The sequence below is a fragment of the Sus scrofa genome, chromosome 1 (genome assembly GCF_054392235.1).
Source record: "Sus scrofa isolate SSC_HxYL_T2T_F1_AM1 chromosome 1, Sscrofa_HxYL_maternal_Yorkshire_Landrace_v2.0, whole genome shotgun sequence".
NCBI lineage: Eukaryota > Metazoa > Chordata > Mammalia > Artiodactyla > Suidae > Sus > Sus scrofa.
Genome location: NC_139383.1, coordinates 251,667,251 through 251,685,061, shown reverse-complemented (window position 1 = coordinate 251,685,061; position 17,811 = coordinate 251,667,251). Strand labels below are relative to the sequence as shown.

At 46.2% G+C, this 17,811-nt stretch overlaps 1 protein-coding gene across 4 annotated transcripts in view; it reads right to left on the bottom strand.

The window, feature by feature from the left end:
• Window positions 1–347: 347 nt before the first annotated feature.
• The window catches only part of COL15A1 (collagen type XV alpha 1 chain), a 111,265-nt gene continuing 93,801 nt past the window's right edge, over window positions 348–17,811 (bottom strand). For all 4 annotated transcript variants that reach the window (XM_084990850.1, XM_084990864.1, XM_084990841.1 and 1 more), the window contains 11 exons: window positions 16,491–16,571; window positions 16,034–16,083; window positions 15,834–15,935; window positions 14,779–14,923; window positions 11,080–11,144; window positions 9,328–9,456; window positions 9,122–9,181; window positions 8,320–8,379; window positions 4,112–4,297; window positions 2,771–2,886; window positions 348–1,445 (listed from right to left, as the gene is read on the bottom strand). In XM_084990850.1, the coding sequence (XP_084846976.1) occupies window positions 1,232–1,445; window positions 2,771–2,886; window positions 4,112–4,297; window positions 8,320–8,379; window positions 9,122–9,181; window positions 9,328–9,456; window positions 11,080–11,144; window positions 14,779–14,923; window positions 15,834–15,935; window positions 16,034–16,083; window positions 16,491–16,571 (1,208 nt within the window). In that variant the 3' untranslated portion in view covers window positions 348–1,231. The remainder of the gene's footprint in view (window positions 1,446–2,770; window positions 2,887–4,111; window positions 4,298–8,319; window positions 8,380–9,121; window positions 9,182–9,327; window positions 9,457–11,079; window positions 11,145–14,778; window positions 14,924–15,833; window positions 15,936–16,033; window positions 16,084–16,490; window positions 16,572–17,811) is intronic.

The following is a 17,811-nucleotide window of genomic DNA, read 5'->3' as shown; positions in this document are numbered from 1 at the left end:
GAAAGATAAATGAGACTTATGATAAGTCCAATATTTAGGAACTGAGAGCTGATGTTACTTATTGTGCCCCAACCTCCTTGAGAGAAAAAGGCAGACTTGTCCCCAAAGTTGTGTATTGAGACACAGTTGATCCTATTTGTCACACTGAGGCTCTTCAGCCTGTCCCACTGAGTGGGAGACAACAGGGAGGAGCAGAGGATGATGGGAAAATCCTCCTGTTCTCTGCTCATCTCCCAAAGGGTAGCACAAGTGGCAGTGACAAGGTTAGCAAATCCACCCCAGGGCTGCTTCCACATCAGTGGTGGAGAATAAAGGAACTGGGGAAAAAAGTCAAACAGAAGAAAACACCTGGAAAAGATGTTTTTATGACCACTTACAGGGGGAAAAAAATAAAGAATCAAAGTATACAGCAGGAAGATGTATGCATCTCAGAAAATTCATTCTCAGAACTTGTTTGTTCAATCGCAGTTATAATTCAAGAATTGCCAAAAGGGAGTCATAAAATCAGGGCTTGGGGGAGGGGAAAAGGACTGCCAAAGGAAAGGTAGAAATTTTGTGTTATTTCTTTTCTAGTTTCAGATCATTTGGCGTTTAAACTTTTCCAGCAAGTCAGTTATATAAACAATGCCATACTAAAATATAATTGTGTAAAAATATAAAACTCCTAAGGCATGATGGCAATGATATTTTAGGGAAAAAAGTTGAATGTCTGGTAATACCAGAAAATACAAATAGGATCATTTTGAGCAGTTCTGTTTCTCTTTATGAATAGCAGTTGCAAACAATGGATGTATATTAAAGAATAAAGCACTCCGTCTGTACATAACTTAGAAAGGGGTAACATTTCTAAACACTGACTTTGTAAGAAAACATGAAGGACATCTTACACTCAACAACGATTAAAAAGAGGCAATCACTTTCTGAAGATGCAGTGGGCAAAAAGCCAAGGCCTTTGTTTTCAACTTGCTCTTAACCATGTTGGGATGTGTTCATACTGCATGGGGTTTCCTGCAGAATCTAGCACCAAGAGATGGATAAGATTTTATCTTTCGTCTGAGTCCTTTATGTCTTCAGTTTTGAGTATACTGAGGTATGTTTTCTTTGGTTGCTGTCGTGACGAATGTGTAAAAAAAAAAACCCTAATATTTACAACATTTAAACATTTTAGATTTCAGTGTCAACTCTTCACATAAGCAAGATCGGAAAACTCTTAGGAATCATGCGAAGGTCGTTACTTCCTCGCGTCTGTCATGAAACTGTTTTCGATACACAGAACAATTAGCCTATCAGCGCAGCTGTATGCTTTCTGGTCCAGAATCTTCCCCGTGCTCAGCGGGGAAGCCAAGCCCATGACCGCCACGTCTGCCGTCCGCCAGGCTTCACAGTACTGATCCACAAGACGGACTCCGTGGGTGCTGGAGCCATGCCAAACGACTTTCTGGGGCCTAAAAAGGAATGGGGTCATGTTACTTTTTGAAATGACCCTTATCTGTGGCATATCTTAGTGAGCAAACTGGCCCAAGTCCAGCCAGTCAAGTCAAGTTCCTGAGCCCGCCAGGGTCTAACTGCACTCACCTCTCTGTCTTTATCACTGTTTGCAACTTTTTTTTTTTTTCCTTTAGCTATGATTTTTATTGGATTTCGGGAGAGGGAAATTATTATCTTTTTTATTTTATTTTCCCACTGTACAGCAAGGGGATCAAGTTATCCTTACATGTATACATTTTCACCCCCACCCTTTGTTCTGTTGCAACATGAGTATCTAGACATAGTTCTCAATGCTACTCAGCAGGATCTCCTTGTAAATCTATTCTAAGTTGTGTCTCATAATCCCAAGCTCCCGATCCCTCCCATTCCCTCCCTCTCCCATCAGGCAGCCACAAGTCTATTTTCCAAGTCCATGATTTTCTTGTTTGCAACTTTTTGAACACACTACAGGCCAACCATATCCTACTTGTACTTGTTCTTGAATCATACTCTCTGCTTTTGCGAATCTGAACATTTACCTGTGAGGCCCCTTAGACTGAAGTGGCTTCACCTTCACTTTCAGATCAGTGACTCCTTCCCATATTTCAAAGTCCGTTAAAAGCCTCCTCTTACAAGAAGACTTCCTGATTCTCATCACCAAGGAATGAGGACTATTTCTTCTGTGCTCCCACTCTCTGTTTCTCCATTCTCCGATGACAGAATTCTGTCTAGAATGGTAGCCAATCTGTGTCTATCTTCCCACAGGCAATGAGCTTTGAAAGGGTAGGGGCTGTACAGGTTTATGACTATGACTTCCAGGCCTGGCATTGGGCCTGGCATAGAGGAGGCATTAAGGAGAGGTTTGAGAAGTTTGTTCTGTTTTTAAAAGCATATATAACTTTCAAAGACTTAGAGAGCAATTCACAGCATAGGGTTAAAGAATCACCAAGAATAGCATTACTGCCCACTTAAGTGCCTACTCTATACTAGATATTCTTACACGTATCTTTGTATTCTCCCAGCCATCTTATGTTGTAGTTATGCTTATTCTGTCTATTTGACAGGTGAATCAACTGAGGCTCAGAGAGTGGAACTACCTTGCCCAAGGTCCCGTACTAAGTTACTGGACCCAGGTCTCCTGGCTCCAAGGCCAGGGCTCTCTTCATTGGCCCCTGGCTGCTTCACTGGGTATTTATGTCACTAGCATCCCAGAGGAGCAGCTGATAAAGGCATCCCATTGTTAGACTGTTTCCTAAAATCATTATCAGATGGTATACTTCGAGGGTGTCCCACTCCTACTTACCAAGAAGGATCTGTCATTACGTCTCGGCCATCAAAGGAATATATTGGAACATGTGTATTGAACTGACCTCCATGGCCAGAAAAAATGGAGTCCCAATTATTAAAAAGTACTTGACCCTACGGAGACAAAATGCCACATTAGCATCATTATCCAAACAGCCTGAAAATATCCATCCATTCTTCAAGACCCAGAAGGCCCCAACCCCAATCCCAGATCCTGGCCAGAGTGAGAACTCAGGAAATATGTGTGTTTTGATTTTGTCATCTCTCCTTGAACCCTTCTGACTTTACTGCCTTACTTCTTGAGGTAATTTCTCTTGTTCTATGGGTATAAAGGCTCCTCCTCATCAAAAGTGTGTTTTAGGTCTTTATTTAATTACAGCTATTTTAAACATTTTATACATTTATACTGAGCTTCAAATTTGTGCCAAGCCTTATGCCAACCTACACGTGAGTGATATGGAGATGAATCTCTTACTCCTTTTCCTTCAGTTATTTGTATGCCAAGAATACAAGCAATCTGAGAGGGTGAACGTGCTAGAACAGAACCTCGGGAAAGGAGACAGAAAGAGCCGGGAGTGGGGTCAGGATGGCCCTGCCAGCCTCACGGTTCCAGACTGGAGTGCTGGAGTCACAGGAACCAAAGGACCTCAATGTACCTTTGAGATCTTGTTAGGGGTCAGTGCCTGAGATACGTGTGAGTAGCAACAGAGCTGTACCTCTGTCGCTTGAAGGAACAGGCTATTTCCATGGTGTGATTGAGGGATGCTGTGAGACCCTGCCTTGCCAGTGAATGAGGGCAGAGAAATATCTGAGGGTACCAAACCAGGGTATGGGACTCTGCTCTGGTACCAGTGCTCACCAGCTGTTCTCCAGTGCCACTCAGCCAAGGCTCTATAGAAGGCATCCTCAGGAGGAACCAAGAGCCCCAGATATGGGAGTCAAGGAAACTCATTCTAGTTTGTAGTGACTGAGCAAATGGCTTTCCCTCTGGGAGCCTGTTTCCTCAAATGACAAACTGAGAAAAGACTAACTCCCATTTTTTATTGGAAGTCTCTATTAAGATAACAGGTATAAAATGCTTTGTAAACAAACGAAAAAAGCTATATAATTGAAAGAGATTATTACTATTCCTCTGGTCTGCTCCAAGGATGGCTCCTGCCATCTAACTGGGAAGGGCCACTATAAATATAAGGAAACTGAGGTCCAGAGAGGGAAAGCACCCCGCCCAGTGTCACAAAGCTAATCAGGGCCTTGAGACAGCACATTTACAATGATGTCAGCATAGACCCCATGGAGAGCAGTGCATCCGGGAGGCAACAGGAATAATGTCTGCTTTTACCTTGAGGTTCACTATGGGAAGGCTGTATCTCTCCGCTTTCCTCACAACTGTGGAGAGATCTTGCAAATGAGAGGATAAGAAGGCTCGGTAGGTGGACAATAGTCCTGCAGCCCTGGCCTGCTGGAAGCACTGAAAATCAGCACGAAGGTCCCCAGAAGACGGTGTGTTCAGAGCCACCAAGTGTAGCTGAAAAAAAGGGAGAGAAAAGACCGCGTAGTTGAAGAACTAAAAGCAAAGTCCAGCCCCCATAACCATCTCATGTTTCTCATAAGATCCCAGGTTTGCCAGAGGTCACCTTATTTGACTTCTGTGTGACACTGGAATTGCAGTCCCTCCTTGACCATCTCCAGGAAAGGAGAGTTCATGTCTCCCAAAGCACCCTGGGTTAGCAAGCTGAACAGCTCTGAATAGCAGGACTTTCTTCCATATATGAGAAAAACAAAACAAAATAAAGCACTTCGGAGATCTGAACCCAGGCTGCAGGTTGGCCATCTGCTGGAAACTCCTGGGTCTGCCCTTAGTTGAGTTTCTGGAGTGTGTGTGTGTGTGTGTGTGTGTGTGTGTGTGTGTGTGTGTGTGTGTGTGTGTGTGTGTGTGTGTGTGTGTGTGTGTTTTAATTATTATTTCCCCAATACAATTTTTTTCCCCACTGTACAGCATGGTGACCCAGTTACACATACATGTACACTTTCTATTTTCTCTAGGAGGTTTTTACGCTGGCTTTGGTCCTAGACCTCAGAGCCACAAAAGCTATCTGCCTCCTGCCCTTTCTTCCACCGCCTGAGCGGGCCTGGTGCTGATCCTGAGGGGCCAGAGGGAAAAGGCATTACAAGGACAAAGTCATGCCATTTATTACTAAGACTGCTGGGACAGACCCTTTTGGAAACTAGGGGTCATCCAGTAATCCTAGGCTCACCTTCCTGCCACCTTGGTCAGCAGCCCAAATGAAAGCCATTCCATCGTAAACTGCTTTCTCCACACTTCCTCTCCCCAGACTCAGCCTTCTTCTGCATCACTCTCTCCCAGCCCTTTCTGCTGAACTCTCTGGATTTGTATTCCATAATCAAGGAGGCATCCCTCTCCTCAATCTCATTAGCATAGAGCTGAGAAGGGCTAGTGCAGGACCCCGGCCCCAATCACCAGAAAAGAAAAATATTGTTAAATATCTTAAACTTATCTTCCTCTGTCTTAGGTGTCTGAAGACTAGCGTACCCAAGGGAAGAGGCCCTAAGATCTCATCACCTTCCAGCCACTGTGCTTCTGGGGGCCACACCCAAGGGCAGTCAGGAGAGGCCTTGATGGAATGTGCTTCTCTGATGCCAGGGGACACCCAGGAAAGGGGCAGTGGTGAGTTCGGGCCTCCCACCACAACTCTAACCCCACCATCTCCACCTCTCCTTCTTTCTTTTTTTACTTACTTATTTATTTATTGCTTTTTTAAAGGGCCACACCCAAGGCATATGGAAGTTCCCAGCCTAGGGGTCGAATCAGAACTGACCTGCCAGCCTACGCCACAGCCACAACAACGTGAGATCTGAGCCGCATCTGCGACCTCTGCCTTAGCTCACGGCAACGCCAGATCCTTAATACACTGAGCGAGGCCAGGGATCGAACCGGCATCCTCATGGGTACAAGTTGGATTCATTTCCCCTGTGCCACATTGGGAACTCCCACCTCTCCTTTAAGGAGATGGCCAGAGAAATGTCTCCTTCTGAGTAATGGGATCAGGGGGTTTTGTGTTCTCATATTTTTCCATCTTTAACTGCTAAAACATTTCTATAATGAATAGATATCATTATTATGAAGATAATGACCTTTGGACAATCAAATGTTAAAATGCTTATCTTGTGGATGGGTGTAGTTTTGTAAAATTATGTGTGATTTACTATTTTCTTACCCACTCTTTTTATTCATTGTTCAAAGTTTCTATAATGAGTGTGTACTATTTTAGAATGTATAACACTATTACATTTTTTTTTTCAGTTATGCCCTAACTTCTCCCCTCATAGCTAAGCTTTGTGAAGGGTTCCTCATACGAACTTCTGTTTCCTCACTTCCCATCTACTTTGTAACTAACTAGAATCTTGCTGGCATCCCTTTATGCTACAGAAATGCTTTTCTCTAGTTTCTCAATTTAAATGACCCCTTTTAGTTCTTTCGATGGGCCTCTTGGTAGCATTTAACACTGTTTTGGGGTTTTTAGGGCCACACTCACGGCACATGGAAGTTCCCAGGCTAGGGGTCGAATCGGAGCTACAGCTGCTGGCCTACACCATGGCCACAGCAACTGAGAATCCAAGCCACATCTGTGACCTACACCACAGCTCAAGGCAATGCCAGATCCTTAATCCACTGAGCGAAGCCAGGGATCAGACCTGCATCCTCATGGACACGGGTTGGGTTCGTTTCTGTTGTACCACAATGGGAACCTCCAGCATCTGACACTGTTGGCATCTACCTTGCCTGGCATTCTTCCTTTCTCTCTGGCAGTGGCTTCTCACTTTTCTTCTCCTATTTCTTTCATCAGTTCCTTTTTGCTTTTACTCCTCACAGTCCAATCTTGTCTCACCATATGGATTCTCTTTTGGGAATCCTACCACTTCCAATACAACCGCCATGGCTCTGCTAAAGACACCTGAGTCTGCATCTCCAGACCAGAGCCACTGCAGGCCACAGACCTTCAGATCCTCCTTCCTCCTGGTGATCTCCATTCACATGTCCTACAGGTACTGCCGACTTGCCACACCCCACAGGAGGTCCCACTGGGTGAGAGGCAGCACAAGAGGAAATGGATTTCTGGTGCCTGCCAAGCCCACGCCTTATTCTTTGAAAGTGTCCCCACAACGCTTGCTAAAAAGAGTGGCCTTAGGCCATCTAATTTCATTCTCTTGGCTTCTTTTGATTTGGCTGGGAATAGACAACTGACCCAAGATGACCCATGTAGACCGTCTCTCCCAGGACTCTGAATCGAGTCAGCTAGTATTGGCCTCTGCAGCTTTAAGATCACATAGATTTAGGGCCAGAATCAGGATCATGGCAACCTAAAGTGGTGTGCAAGCTTTGCAGATGTAACCTATGTCTGGATGGTGGGGGAGGCAGGCGGAAAGGTATGCAGATAGTGGAGCAGACTAGTGGCAGGGACAAGAGTCCACAGGCCCCAGCGTACGTCCTGCAATTGAGTTCCATGAGGTTCTGCAATTATCTGAACAAAATCTTCCCCTAAGCTAGTGAAGGAAAAGAGTGAGAGTTTCTAGTCTCAGCAACAAAATGACCACCAGAAAGGAATCTATCACCATTCAGTCATCCAAGCAGAAGCCTGTGCACCATGCTCCTCGCCCTCATCCTCACTGCCCCATAGCCAACCAATGACCAAATGGTCACTCCTACCTCCTTCATTTCTCTCCCATCTGCCCACTTTTCTACACGTTCACTGCTGCGATCCTAGTTCAGGTAATGCAGTTCCCACTTGGCTGTCTTTGGGTCCCCGGTCCTGTCCCCTCTAATCCATTTGTACATTACAAACAATGTAATTTCTGAAATGCCAATCTTAGACACCCCTGCCTCGCTTAAGGCCCTTCATTGCTCCCAATTGCCCAGTGGAAAAGGCCAAAGCCCCTGGCTTGGCTTTCAGGCCCTTGATGTCTGGCCTTGTGCTCTGCAAACTATACGTCTCCCTTCCCTGCCTTGAACTCTACTCCTTCGGCAAGACTAAAACACTTGGAATTAGAGAAATGTACAGCGCTCGGCCTCACCTCCCTCTGTTCTGTATTTCCTCCACCTGGAACTCCCACTCTCCTCCCCCTACCTGGCTCTCCCCTCTTTTCAATAGTCCTTTAGGTTCAAAGGTCACCTCCTTCAAAGAAGGCAGACTTCTTTGATTTTCCTCACCCTGCCAGCACCCTGTGTTTGCCTCACCCAAATGACTTATCACATTGTACTGGAATTGCCTCTCTGGCTAGATTATTTTTATTATTATTATTTTTTTTTTGGCCACACCTACAGCATATGGAAGTTCCTGGGCCAGGGTTCGAACCTGAGCCGCAGCTGCAACTTGAGCCAGATCTGTAACCCACTGCTCTACAGCAGGAACCCTACTTTGGCTAGTTTGTACTCATCTCGAGGGTAGGAATTGTGAGCCAAGCACAGGGCCTGGCACATGGTAGGCACACATTCAGCTTTGGTGGTATAAATGCACGAATTGTACTTACTGCAGGCCTGTTGTAATTGACACTTGAAATGGATGTCAGCGGAAGCTGAGGCTGGTGAGGCTGTTAGATAAAAAAGAAAACAAACAGTCCCGAATCCTTATTCACTTCGTTTTTCAGTGTACATTAAGGGATACATTCAATGTTTCTTGAAAAGCTGCTTTAAATAGTTTGTCATGGTCCTTGGACCACTCATAACTGTGAAGAATGACATGCACGAATGAAAAACGATCCTCAGAAAGGGAGGGGATATTCTCAAGACTTGTAGAAAGGGCAGTGAACCAAGGAAGCAGAGGGCCCATGTTTTAAAACCAACTCATTCACTTAATCCAGACAGGCGCCTAGGCCTTCAGAGCCTCAGTTTCCTCATCTGCAAAGTGGGGATGATCGCATCTGCCTCAAATGGCAGCTTCAGGGTTAAAAAAGTGGACAACGCAAGTTGTTGATGTTCTTCTCAGGCAAGGATGTCTCAGTGGCAGATATGAAAGGGTTCTTCTAGACTGCTCATGCCAATCATGATTTCACAGATCAATAAACTGAGGCCAAGAGGAGGGAATCCCTTGCCCAAGAAGATTCAGCTGCGACGTGGGAACAGCAGGTCTCCAGGCTCTGGGTCCAGCTCTCCCTACATCTACTGTGAGAACATTCTGTTGGCACTTGGTCATTTCTGGGCTTCTGCCAGAGAGTGAACCATGCAGAGCTGGCTGTCCAGAGTCTGGAGAGCTTGATACTGGATGCCAGCGGGGATTCAGTAAGTGCTGATGAATGAAGGAGCTGGATGGAAGTAGGCAGGGACACTACTCACATTGCCGGAAAGTGCGGGCGGTGGAAGGCTGTCGGCCGGAAGAGGGATCAGTTCTCCCAGCTTTAAGGAAAAACATACATTGAAAACGAACATCCACGAGAAACTGTTCGCCTATTTTCACGACATACAAATGGCATTTACAGGAGTAGACCGTTATGTTTAGAGGGTATTGGGAGGCAATTTGTTAAAGGGAGTTGACGAATTACCTGTAGTTTTTTCCAACCATCTCTGACACGAATGAAAAACTCGGTGCTGTCCCTCAGGTAGATGAATGTCCCTTCTATGACCAAATGCGCTTTCTGCAACATGTCATCCATGTTGCTAAATGCTGTCACCTGTCGGATAATTTAAAATTTCAAACACTGCTGTTATCAATAGGGTGGTGGCACAATTTGAAAAACTGACCTCTTGAAAAAGTGTAGTCAAATGTGAGCCAGGCCCTCACAGTCAATGAAAAGGCTTACTCTGCCATAGAGAGATATAGAATGTCGTTAAACACCAAAGACTTTCTGGAGTTCCCTTTACGGCTCAGCAGTTAACGAACCCGACTAGGATCCATAAGTCTGTGGGTTTGATACCTGGCCTCTCTCAGTGGGTTAAGGATCCGGCGTTGCCGTGAGCTGTGGCGTAGGTCACAGACGAGGCTCGGGTCCCAAGTTACTGTGGCTGTGGTGTAGGCTGGCAGCAACAGCTCCAATTAGACCCCTAGCCTGGGAACTTCTATATGCTGTGGGTGCGGCCCAAAAAAACAAAACAAAACTAAAAAACCAGAGACTTTCTGTTTGATAAAAGTATGCATTACCTTGAAAACACAAATCTCAATTACAATTAGTGAATTAAAACAAAGAAGATGATATCCTGTGAATTCAAAGACATTTTAAAACCATCAACAGAGGTGGCTCTGTTGGGCGCTGGTTTTGGCAAAATCATCCACAAGCTTTGCAGCTTCCATTTGTGTGAGCTGCACAAGGGCAATGACATTTTTAAATGTGTTATGTTTTGCTCAGGCTGCTCCTTAAAGACTTTCAAATCTGTTTTCAATTGGAGTAAGAAACACAAGCAAGGGAACAATTCTACATAGGTCTTGAATCTTTTTTGCCTAGCTGGCTAGTTCCAACATTAAATGCATAACAGGAAAGTGGGGCGGGGGGCAGTCTTGTAATTTCTCTGTCTAGAAAATTGCCAAAGGTTAAAGAGCCATCTCAGCCTATCTGGGCACAGACATAAAAGCTGGAAAAATCTATCGAAAAGTATCAAGTCTCAAAGAAATATCAGCCAAGGGAGCTGTTAATTTTTTTTTTCAACCGAGACAGATTATAAAAACTTAATTTTCACCTAGCCTTGAAGATAATGACTTTCTGCATCCAAACAGCTCAGACATCCCCCAAGGCACCAAATAGCAAATTTCCATCAACTGTTGGACAGTTCTTCATCTGGCAGCCAAAGTCTCCAACTAATATCCAGCAAAGCCCAAGGAGCATTCCTAGACTCCTGACATCCTAATGAAGTATCTGTCCCTCTCTGTGGGCATCAGAATAATGTCTGTGGGCCACACCTGCTCCAATGACCTGCAGCATAACAAAGGGACAAGAGACAGTCTTTGGTAGAACCCAGGGGAAATCTCCTGGGGGGGGGGGGTGTCCTCCTGGGATCTGTACCCTCTTGTGCTTTTGGTTTTTTTGATGTAATACAATTGGTTCTTGTTACAGTTCAGTCAATTAAGGATTAGAAGGGGGCAAATGTAATCATAAATGATTTTGTGGCCTCTATCTTTTTAACTTACTAAGTCATCCAAAGATATAATCAATACCCTGTTTATGGGCTGGCACCAATCCTGTTGTCATGGAGGCCTAACTCTGACAGAGAAGGTGTGCCAGGCCCTGAACACTGCAGCTGAAATTCTAAGGAAACCCATCCAAAAAACAGAAGGGTGAAGACACAGTGATGACAATACTCACCAGGTTTCTGGATCCGGGAAGCCCTGGCTGTCCTGGAGGGCCAGGTGGGCCCGGAAGGGCCACGGCTAAGACAAAGCAGAAAGGAGAACTTACAAAAAGTCTCTGCAATACGCCTCTGAAGTCAAGCTAGTCACTGAGGAGAGCATTCACCACCCCACTCAGAGTGCTACAAAGCATTGCACCTCGTAGCTGAATCTTAGGCGCTCTGTGCTCCGCATATGATTCAGTCCCAATGACTGGTTTAGGGGAGAGCTGAGATTCTGGCTGTAACCTTGGATGAAGTCATGCCTAGGTCTTTCCAGTTTTATAAGTGAATAAATTCCTGTTGTTTCTGCTGTTTGTATAGGTCGGTCTGAATTGAGTTTTCTGTCACTTGCACCCAAATATGCCCTGACTTATACAGCTTACTTCTCCCCAAAAGTAAGCGGTTAATTACTGAACAGAGGAAGCAGACTGAGAAAAAAGAAGAGAGGGTGCCAGGTGGCAGGAGGGCAGGGTGGGGCAGTGACAAGTCCCTGATTTGTCAATTCTCAGCTGTGTGATCTTGGGGAAACAACAAGCTTTCTGAATCCCTGCTTTCTCATCTGTGAAAGGCAAACAGGTATTTCTTCTTCCCTAGCCTGTGTTAAAAATTGAGAAAAACACCAACTAGGAATGCACTTTGTGCACTGTAGAGCATCCAACTACAGATTCTTAACTTTTGAAGAGTCAAAATGACCTTAAAAATCACATCGAAGCTATTGCCCTCTCCTCTAGAAAATTGCATTTGTACATGTGCTCTCTCTCTCTCTCTCTCTCTCTCTCTCTCTCTCTCTCTCTCTCTCTCTCTCTCACACACACACACACACACACACACACACACAATTCCACCTAGAATGCTAGTGGGATGACAGCTCCCTGAAGCACATCCTGGAATTTTGTAGGAATTTATGGTTCCCAAGTGGAGAGCCCTTACTTTAGGCAAACATAGAGACATATTATTACAGCTATGCTGCTGCTCTCCTTCTATCCCTCTCATCGCCTGTCTCCTCCAAAATCTGCAAAATTCTTGGCAGAGTTAAGGATGTTTGTATAAGTCCCAGTAAAATTACTGTATGAGATTTTTTTGCAGATCATTGCAAACAAGTCTGCAGTTCTGACGCAGGACTTGAAAATGCATACACAGGTGGTGACTGTCTAGTGGAGGGAGAGCCTGAAGACTTGGTTTTGGATGCTGGCCATGCCTCTTCCTAGTATTTGTGACCTTGAGCCAGTCTCGTAACCTCTCGGAGCTTTGGTGCCTTCATCCATAAAAGGAGTTTTAGAGTTTTATCCATTTATCTCCCTCCCAGGGTTGCTGAGAAGATTAAATGGGATCAGGGATCTGGGAGTGTTTTGTAAACTGTGAACTGCCATGCATTATGTAAAAGTCAATTCTTTTCAATGGAGCAAGGAGTCCTGGGGCCCCCTAGTTTAGGGCTACTACGGACAACAGAATGTCTGCATCCTGTGCTCACTCGGCAATGTCCCTCTACCTCCTGCAATTCCTATGTGTCCCTCCAGGTTGTATGGGCACCTATGGTTTTATCCACCCACCACCTTCTTTGTAAGACCAGCATCCTTACTCCTCCTGAGATCTTCCCCTTCGCCTCTCTAGGCATTCAGGTCCAGAAGAAGCAGTCATATTCTCCTGTGATCCCACCTCCCGGCTGCAAGGGACTGGTCCAAGGTTGGGCACCTGGCCCAAGACAGGTCAGTCAGAATCCCTCCCCAGGAACTTCCCCCACTCAGGACTTTTCAAACTAAAACTGAGAAAGAAGGCCAAGATTTCAAGATGACAGTGGAAGCTATAGGTTGTTGGTACTTCCTGCCGTGCAGAAGATGTAGTCTGTGGTGAAGAAGTATGAAATTGCAGTTGGAGAGAACTGAAACAAGAGATGGATAGAGAATCCTTGCAGGAGTTGAATCCCTGGTAATGTAACTGAACTCTCACTGCATATCTGAAGTAAGACTCAGGTGAAAACGACTATTTACCCCCTCTCTCACATCCAATAAGTTTCCCTTTTGCTTGAATCAGTTTGAGTTCCATTTCTGTCATTTGCTCCAAAGTCACCTCCTCTGTAAGTCCTCCTTGATGTAGGTCTCATCCCAGTATGCTTCCACCACACCTGGCTCATGCTGACCAAACAACCAAAAATGATGCACTCATGTTATTATTGCTGCTATTGTTATTTTCCACCATAGGCATCATGGAAAAAAACAGAGGCTTTGGAGCTACTCTGATCTGGGTTCTAATCACGTTGGTACCACTTATTAGCTGTGTGACCTTGCAACGGTTTCTAAACATCTCTGGTCTCATTATCCTCATCTGTAAAATGAGCCTTTCCTTGAAGGGCTCTGTGAGAATCCAGTAAAATAAGGTAGTAGAGCAACTATCAGAGTGCCTGTGCTTTGAAGTCATCGATAAATGGAGATTTTCTTTTATTTCACCCATTTTTCATGTGAGGAAGTGAGGTACCAAGGAGTAAAGAAAGTTTTGCATAGAGAGTTAGAATCAAGGCTGGTCTTCAAGTCCCTTAGGGACCAGGTACTGACAAAGCTGTCAAGAAGTTTCCACCCACACATGAAAAGATGTTCGACATGATCAGTCTTTTGGGGAAGTGCAAACCAAAACCACAGTGAGAAATCATATCACATGAATGAATGATGGCTAGAAGAAAAAAAGATATAATGGTAACACATGTTGGTGACAAGGAGGAGAAACTGGAACCTCAGGGCACTGCTAATGGGAAAGCAAAGGGTTGCAGCCACTTTGGAAATCAATCCGAAGTTCTTCCAAAAGTTAAATATAGAGTAGCCACATGTATGACCCAGCAGTTGCCCTCCCAGGGATATACCCAAGAGAACTAAAAACATGTTCACACAAAAACTTGCATATACATCTTCATGGCAGCACTATTCATAGTAGCCCCCACAGTGGAAACAACGCAAATGTCCGTCAATGATAAATGGATAAACAAAATGTGGTGTATCCAGACAATGGAATATCATTCAGCCATAACAAGGAGAGATACCTGGAGTTTCCTTCATGGCTCAGCAGTTAACAAACCCGACTAGGAACCATGAGGTTGCGGGTTTGATCCCTGGCCTCGCTCAGTGGGTTAAGGATCCGGCATTTCTGGTGGCTACAGCTCCAATTCAACCCCTAGCCTGGAAATTTCCATATGCTGCAGGTGTGGCCCTAAAAAGAAGAAAAAAAAAAAAAAAAGGAATGATACTTGCCATGACATGCAGAAACTTTGAAAACACTATGCTCCAGGAAAGAAGCCAGACACAAGAGATCACATATTGCATGACTCCACAATATGAAAAGTCCATAATAGTCAAATTCTTAGAGACAGAAAGTAGATTACTAGCTTCCAAGGTCAGGGGGTAGGAGGAAAAGAAGAGTGATGGCTAATTGGTACAGCGTTTCTTTTTAAGGTGATGAAAATGTTCTGGAATCAGAGAGAGGTGATGGCTGCACAACCTTGAGAGGATATTAAAAACCCTTAAACTCTACACTTGAAATGGCTGGATTTTATGGCCTGTAAATTGTATCTCAATTTCTAAATAGGAAAAGAAAGATGGCTCTGTCTGGGAAACAGCCCACTGTTGGACAGTGTGGCTCCAACATGTCACCCGACTATGGTGAGCCTGCACACCACTCACAGTACTGACCTGCTCCAAGGATGGCTGGAGGTCCTGGTGGCCCCGGGGGTCCCGGTGGCCCAGGGGAACCAGGTCTCCCAAAGCCAGGAGGCCCAGGCAGGCCAGGAACACCTGGGGGTCCTTGGGGCCCAATGACAGTCTCCCCTTTCTGGCCCTGTCAAGGCAAGTGCACAGTAACAGAAGAGGGAAAGCACCTTTAAATCACCTGTAGTCACACGTCCCCTCTATCCTTTTTGTCAGGACATTTGTAAGAAGACAGTAAACACCAGATACCGTTGTCATCACCCTCCATCCTGGGAGTGAGCCAGGTGTTGTAAGACCTGAAGGGGGCAGCCCAGCTGATACACTGGGGGACAGCAGAGAAGCCCAGAGAGTCCTGGACTCAGAAGGGCCCTGGAAGTCATCTAGTCTAGCTTCGGCGTTTCACTGATGGAGAAGTGGAGGCCTAGAGAGGGGCAGGGCTTGCTCCAGGTCTCAAAGCAAATCATCAGTGGGGCTGGAGGTAGAACTCTGGTCTCCTGGTTTTGTTGGGTCTGTGCTCACTGCACACACCAGGACCACCGTTTGCTCAGGATCCCAGAGCATCAGTGATCAGGTCATAATCCCATTGGGAGCATAAATTGAATTTCTCTTTTGTGACCTGGAGCAACTTCTCACCCTAGGAAGATCAAGCTCTTTCTTTGATGAAATTCCAGACGAAACCAGTAGCCCTTCTAAAAATATCTCCTGCACCTTCCATTCTGCTTCTACTATCTGAGGTGTTGACCATGAACAACTCTTTGTATTGAGTGAATTTTCCACCACTGACACGAATAAGGCAGTGTGGTGGGTAACCTGGAAGTTACCTGCATGCACATGGCCTTGGCCAGCCCCCTTCCCTCATGGGCCTCAGCCAAGCTCCCCATTAGTTAACAAGTATGGGGGAGAGAAGCCAATGCCCAAGGCCTGCCTTCAGCCTGTGGTGCTGCAACTGTTCCTTACCCCTCAGCTGCTTAGTCACATTGGGGGCTTCGGGGAAAGCTGCAACTCTTCAAGGAAGAGGACGTGGAAGGGTCCCTACTCACCACCAGGCCTGGACTCCCCGGCAGGCCCGGAGGCCCTGACACAGAGAAGCCTTCGTAAGTATCTCCTTTTTCTCCTTTCATCCCCCTGTCTCCATTCTCCCCCTGGAAGCAGAGAACATTTGTGAAGAGTGGGATGAACCAGGCTCTGACCTGGGCCCCGGGGACTTGGAAACACAGGCCAAATGTTGAAAAATGCCTACCTTCAAACTGTTCAGAAAATGTCTCAGGTAAGCTGGATCCACAGGAGGGCCTGGAAAAGAAATGCTTTGTAAAATCCCCAATCAATGTCCGAAATTCAACCACAAAAGCTTTCAAGTTGGCAACTGTGATGAGTTCCTAGCAGAAGTGATCCTACATGGGTTTAGCTGACAGATGGGGCACTGGGCTTGGAAACGAGCCCTAGTCCAGGTCCCGTGAGATCCTGGGCATGTCCCGGGCCCTCTCTGGGCCTCATTCTGCGTATGAAGCTAGAACGAATGGAACTTCCAGTCTTTTGTGACAATGTTCCACCTTGAACACACATCACCTATGACTAGGTCTCTCCAGCACATGGAGCTTGCAGGCAGGGTGGTAATGTAATCAGCCTTACTTATTGACTCAGTTAAATTTCTCAGGAGCCAAAGTCAAGGGCAAGATTCAGAACAAGAGTTGGGATACCTGGTGGTCCCTGGGCCCCCTGGTCGCCTTTTTCTCCTTTTGAGCCGGGAAGACCCCAGGATCCTTTCTCTCCTTTAACACCTGCCACCAAATACACACACGTTTAAAAAAGAAAAAAAAAAAAAGATAGTAGAAAATCACCTTCATTCTACACAATACATTTTTGAGACAAGTTTTCAAACTGAGCCCCTTGAGCAAAATCCACTCAACAAACAAAGACCTATTGAGGGTATAAAATCCTTTGCTATAGGATAGGGAGGGCAGAGTTGGATACAGCAGACACAATTCCTGACCTTGGAGAGCTCTCAGAGAGACAGATACAGGGAGGGTAGTGTGAGGCAGGATAGAATAAGTGCCATCCTCAAGGTACCCACAGTGCAGCACAGGAGCCTAGCAGAGGCTACAATCAGCTTCATGCATGTGACCTGAGACTCAGCACTAAGTCAGGCTCCCAGTCCTGTCTCACCCAAGCCTGTGCAGCATGGTGGTGCAAGGGGGGAAGAGGAATCTCCCGGGAGTGCCACAGAGCACTACTAAGGATGCTAAGTGTTCCACGTGCAAAGTGGAAGGAAGGCCAGCAGTGCAGCACCCCACTCCCCATAGGACTTGTAAGAAGCATTGCTTCTGCAGAACCAGCCCTACAGCCTTCTCTTCTTGGACAGAGCTCCTGTGAGCATGCGGCATTTGGGAAGGGAAGCAGCGCCCTTTCCCAACCGGATGAGTGGGTGGACACTAGATTTCTGAGAGATCGACTGGTCCCCGAGAGACTGACTGACCAGTGTGTGTCTAGAGATGGGGGCACACAGTGTAGGTGAGGTTGGGGGCTCAGGCTTCCCTGGCGAGGTGGAAGGAATATGAGTATTGGTGACATGATGCCACCAGTTGGGGGTCAGTGGAAGGTGCAACTGCATTGGCAGGTCCCGTGGATGCTGGGGGAGCTGGCAAAGCTGAGACAGTGGGGTTCGATGGGCCTCCATTCACCCACAGCGAGACCAGAGGCAGTGGCCAGGCCCAGAGGAAAGGACAGTGAGCTCACCACCGTCCACAGGGCGGCTCACCCCAGGGAGCAAGAGCAACAACTCACAGGCAAGCGAGACCACTGTGGGGGCTATGGAGTCTAGAAAGGTCTGTTCCCTCTCTCTCCCCTCCAAGAGGGGCCCCAGAGAGAAGGGGAAACACTGGGGATCCAAGAAAGCAAGTCAGCTTCAGCCCCTTCTCCCCAAGGGCTGCCCTGTACCGGGGAAGGAAGAACCTTGACTAGGCTCTGAGCATGGAATTTAACGACAGCCTGCATTTGTAACCCAGAGTGGCCAAAACCCCA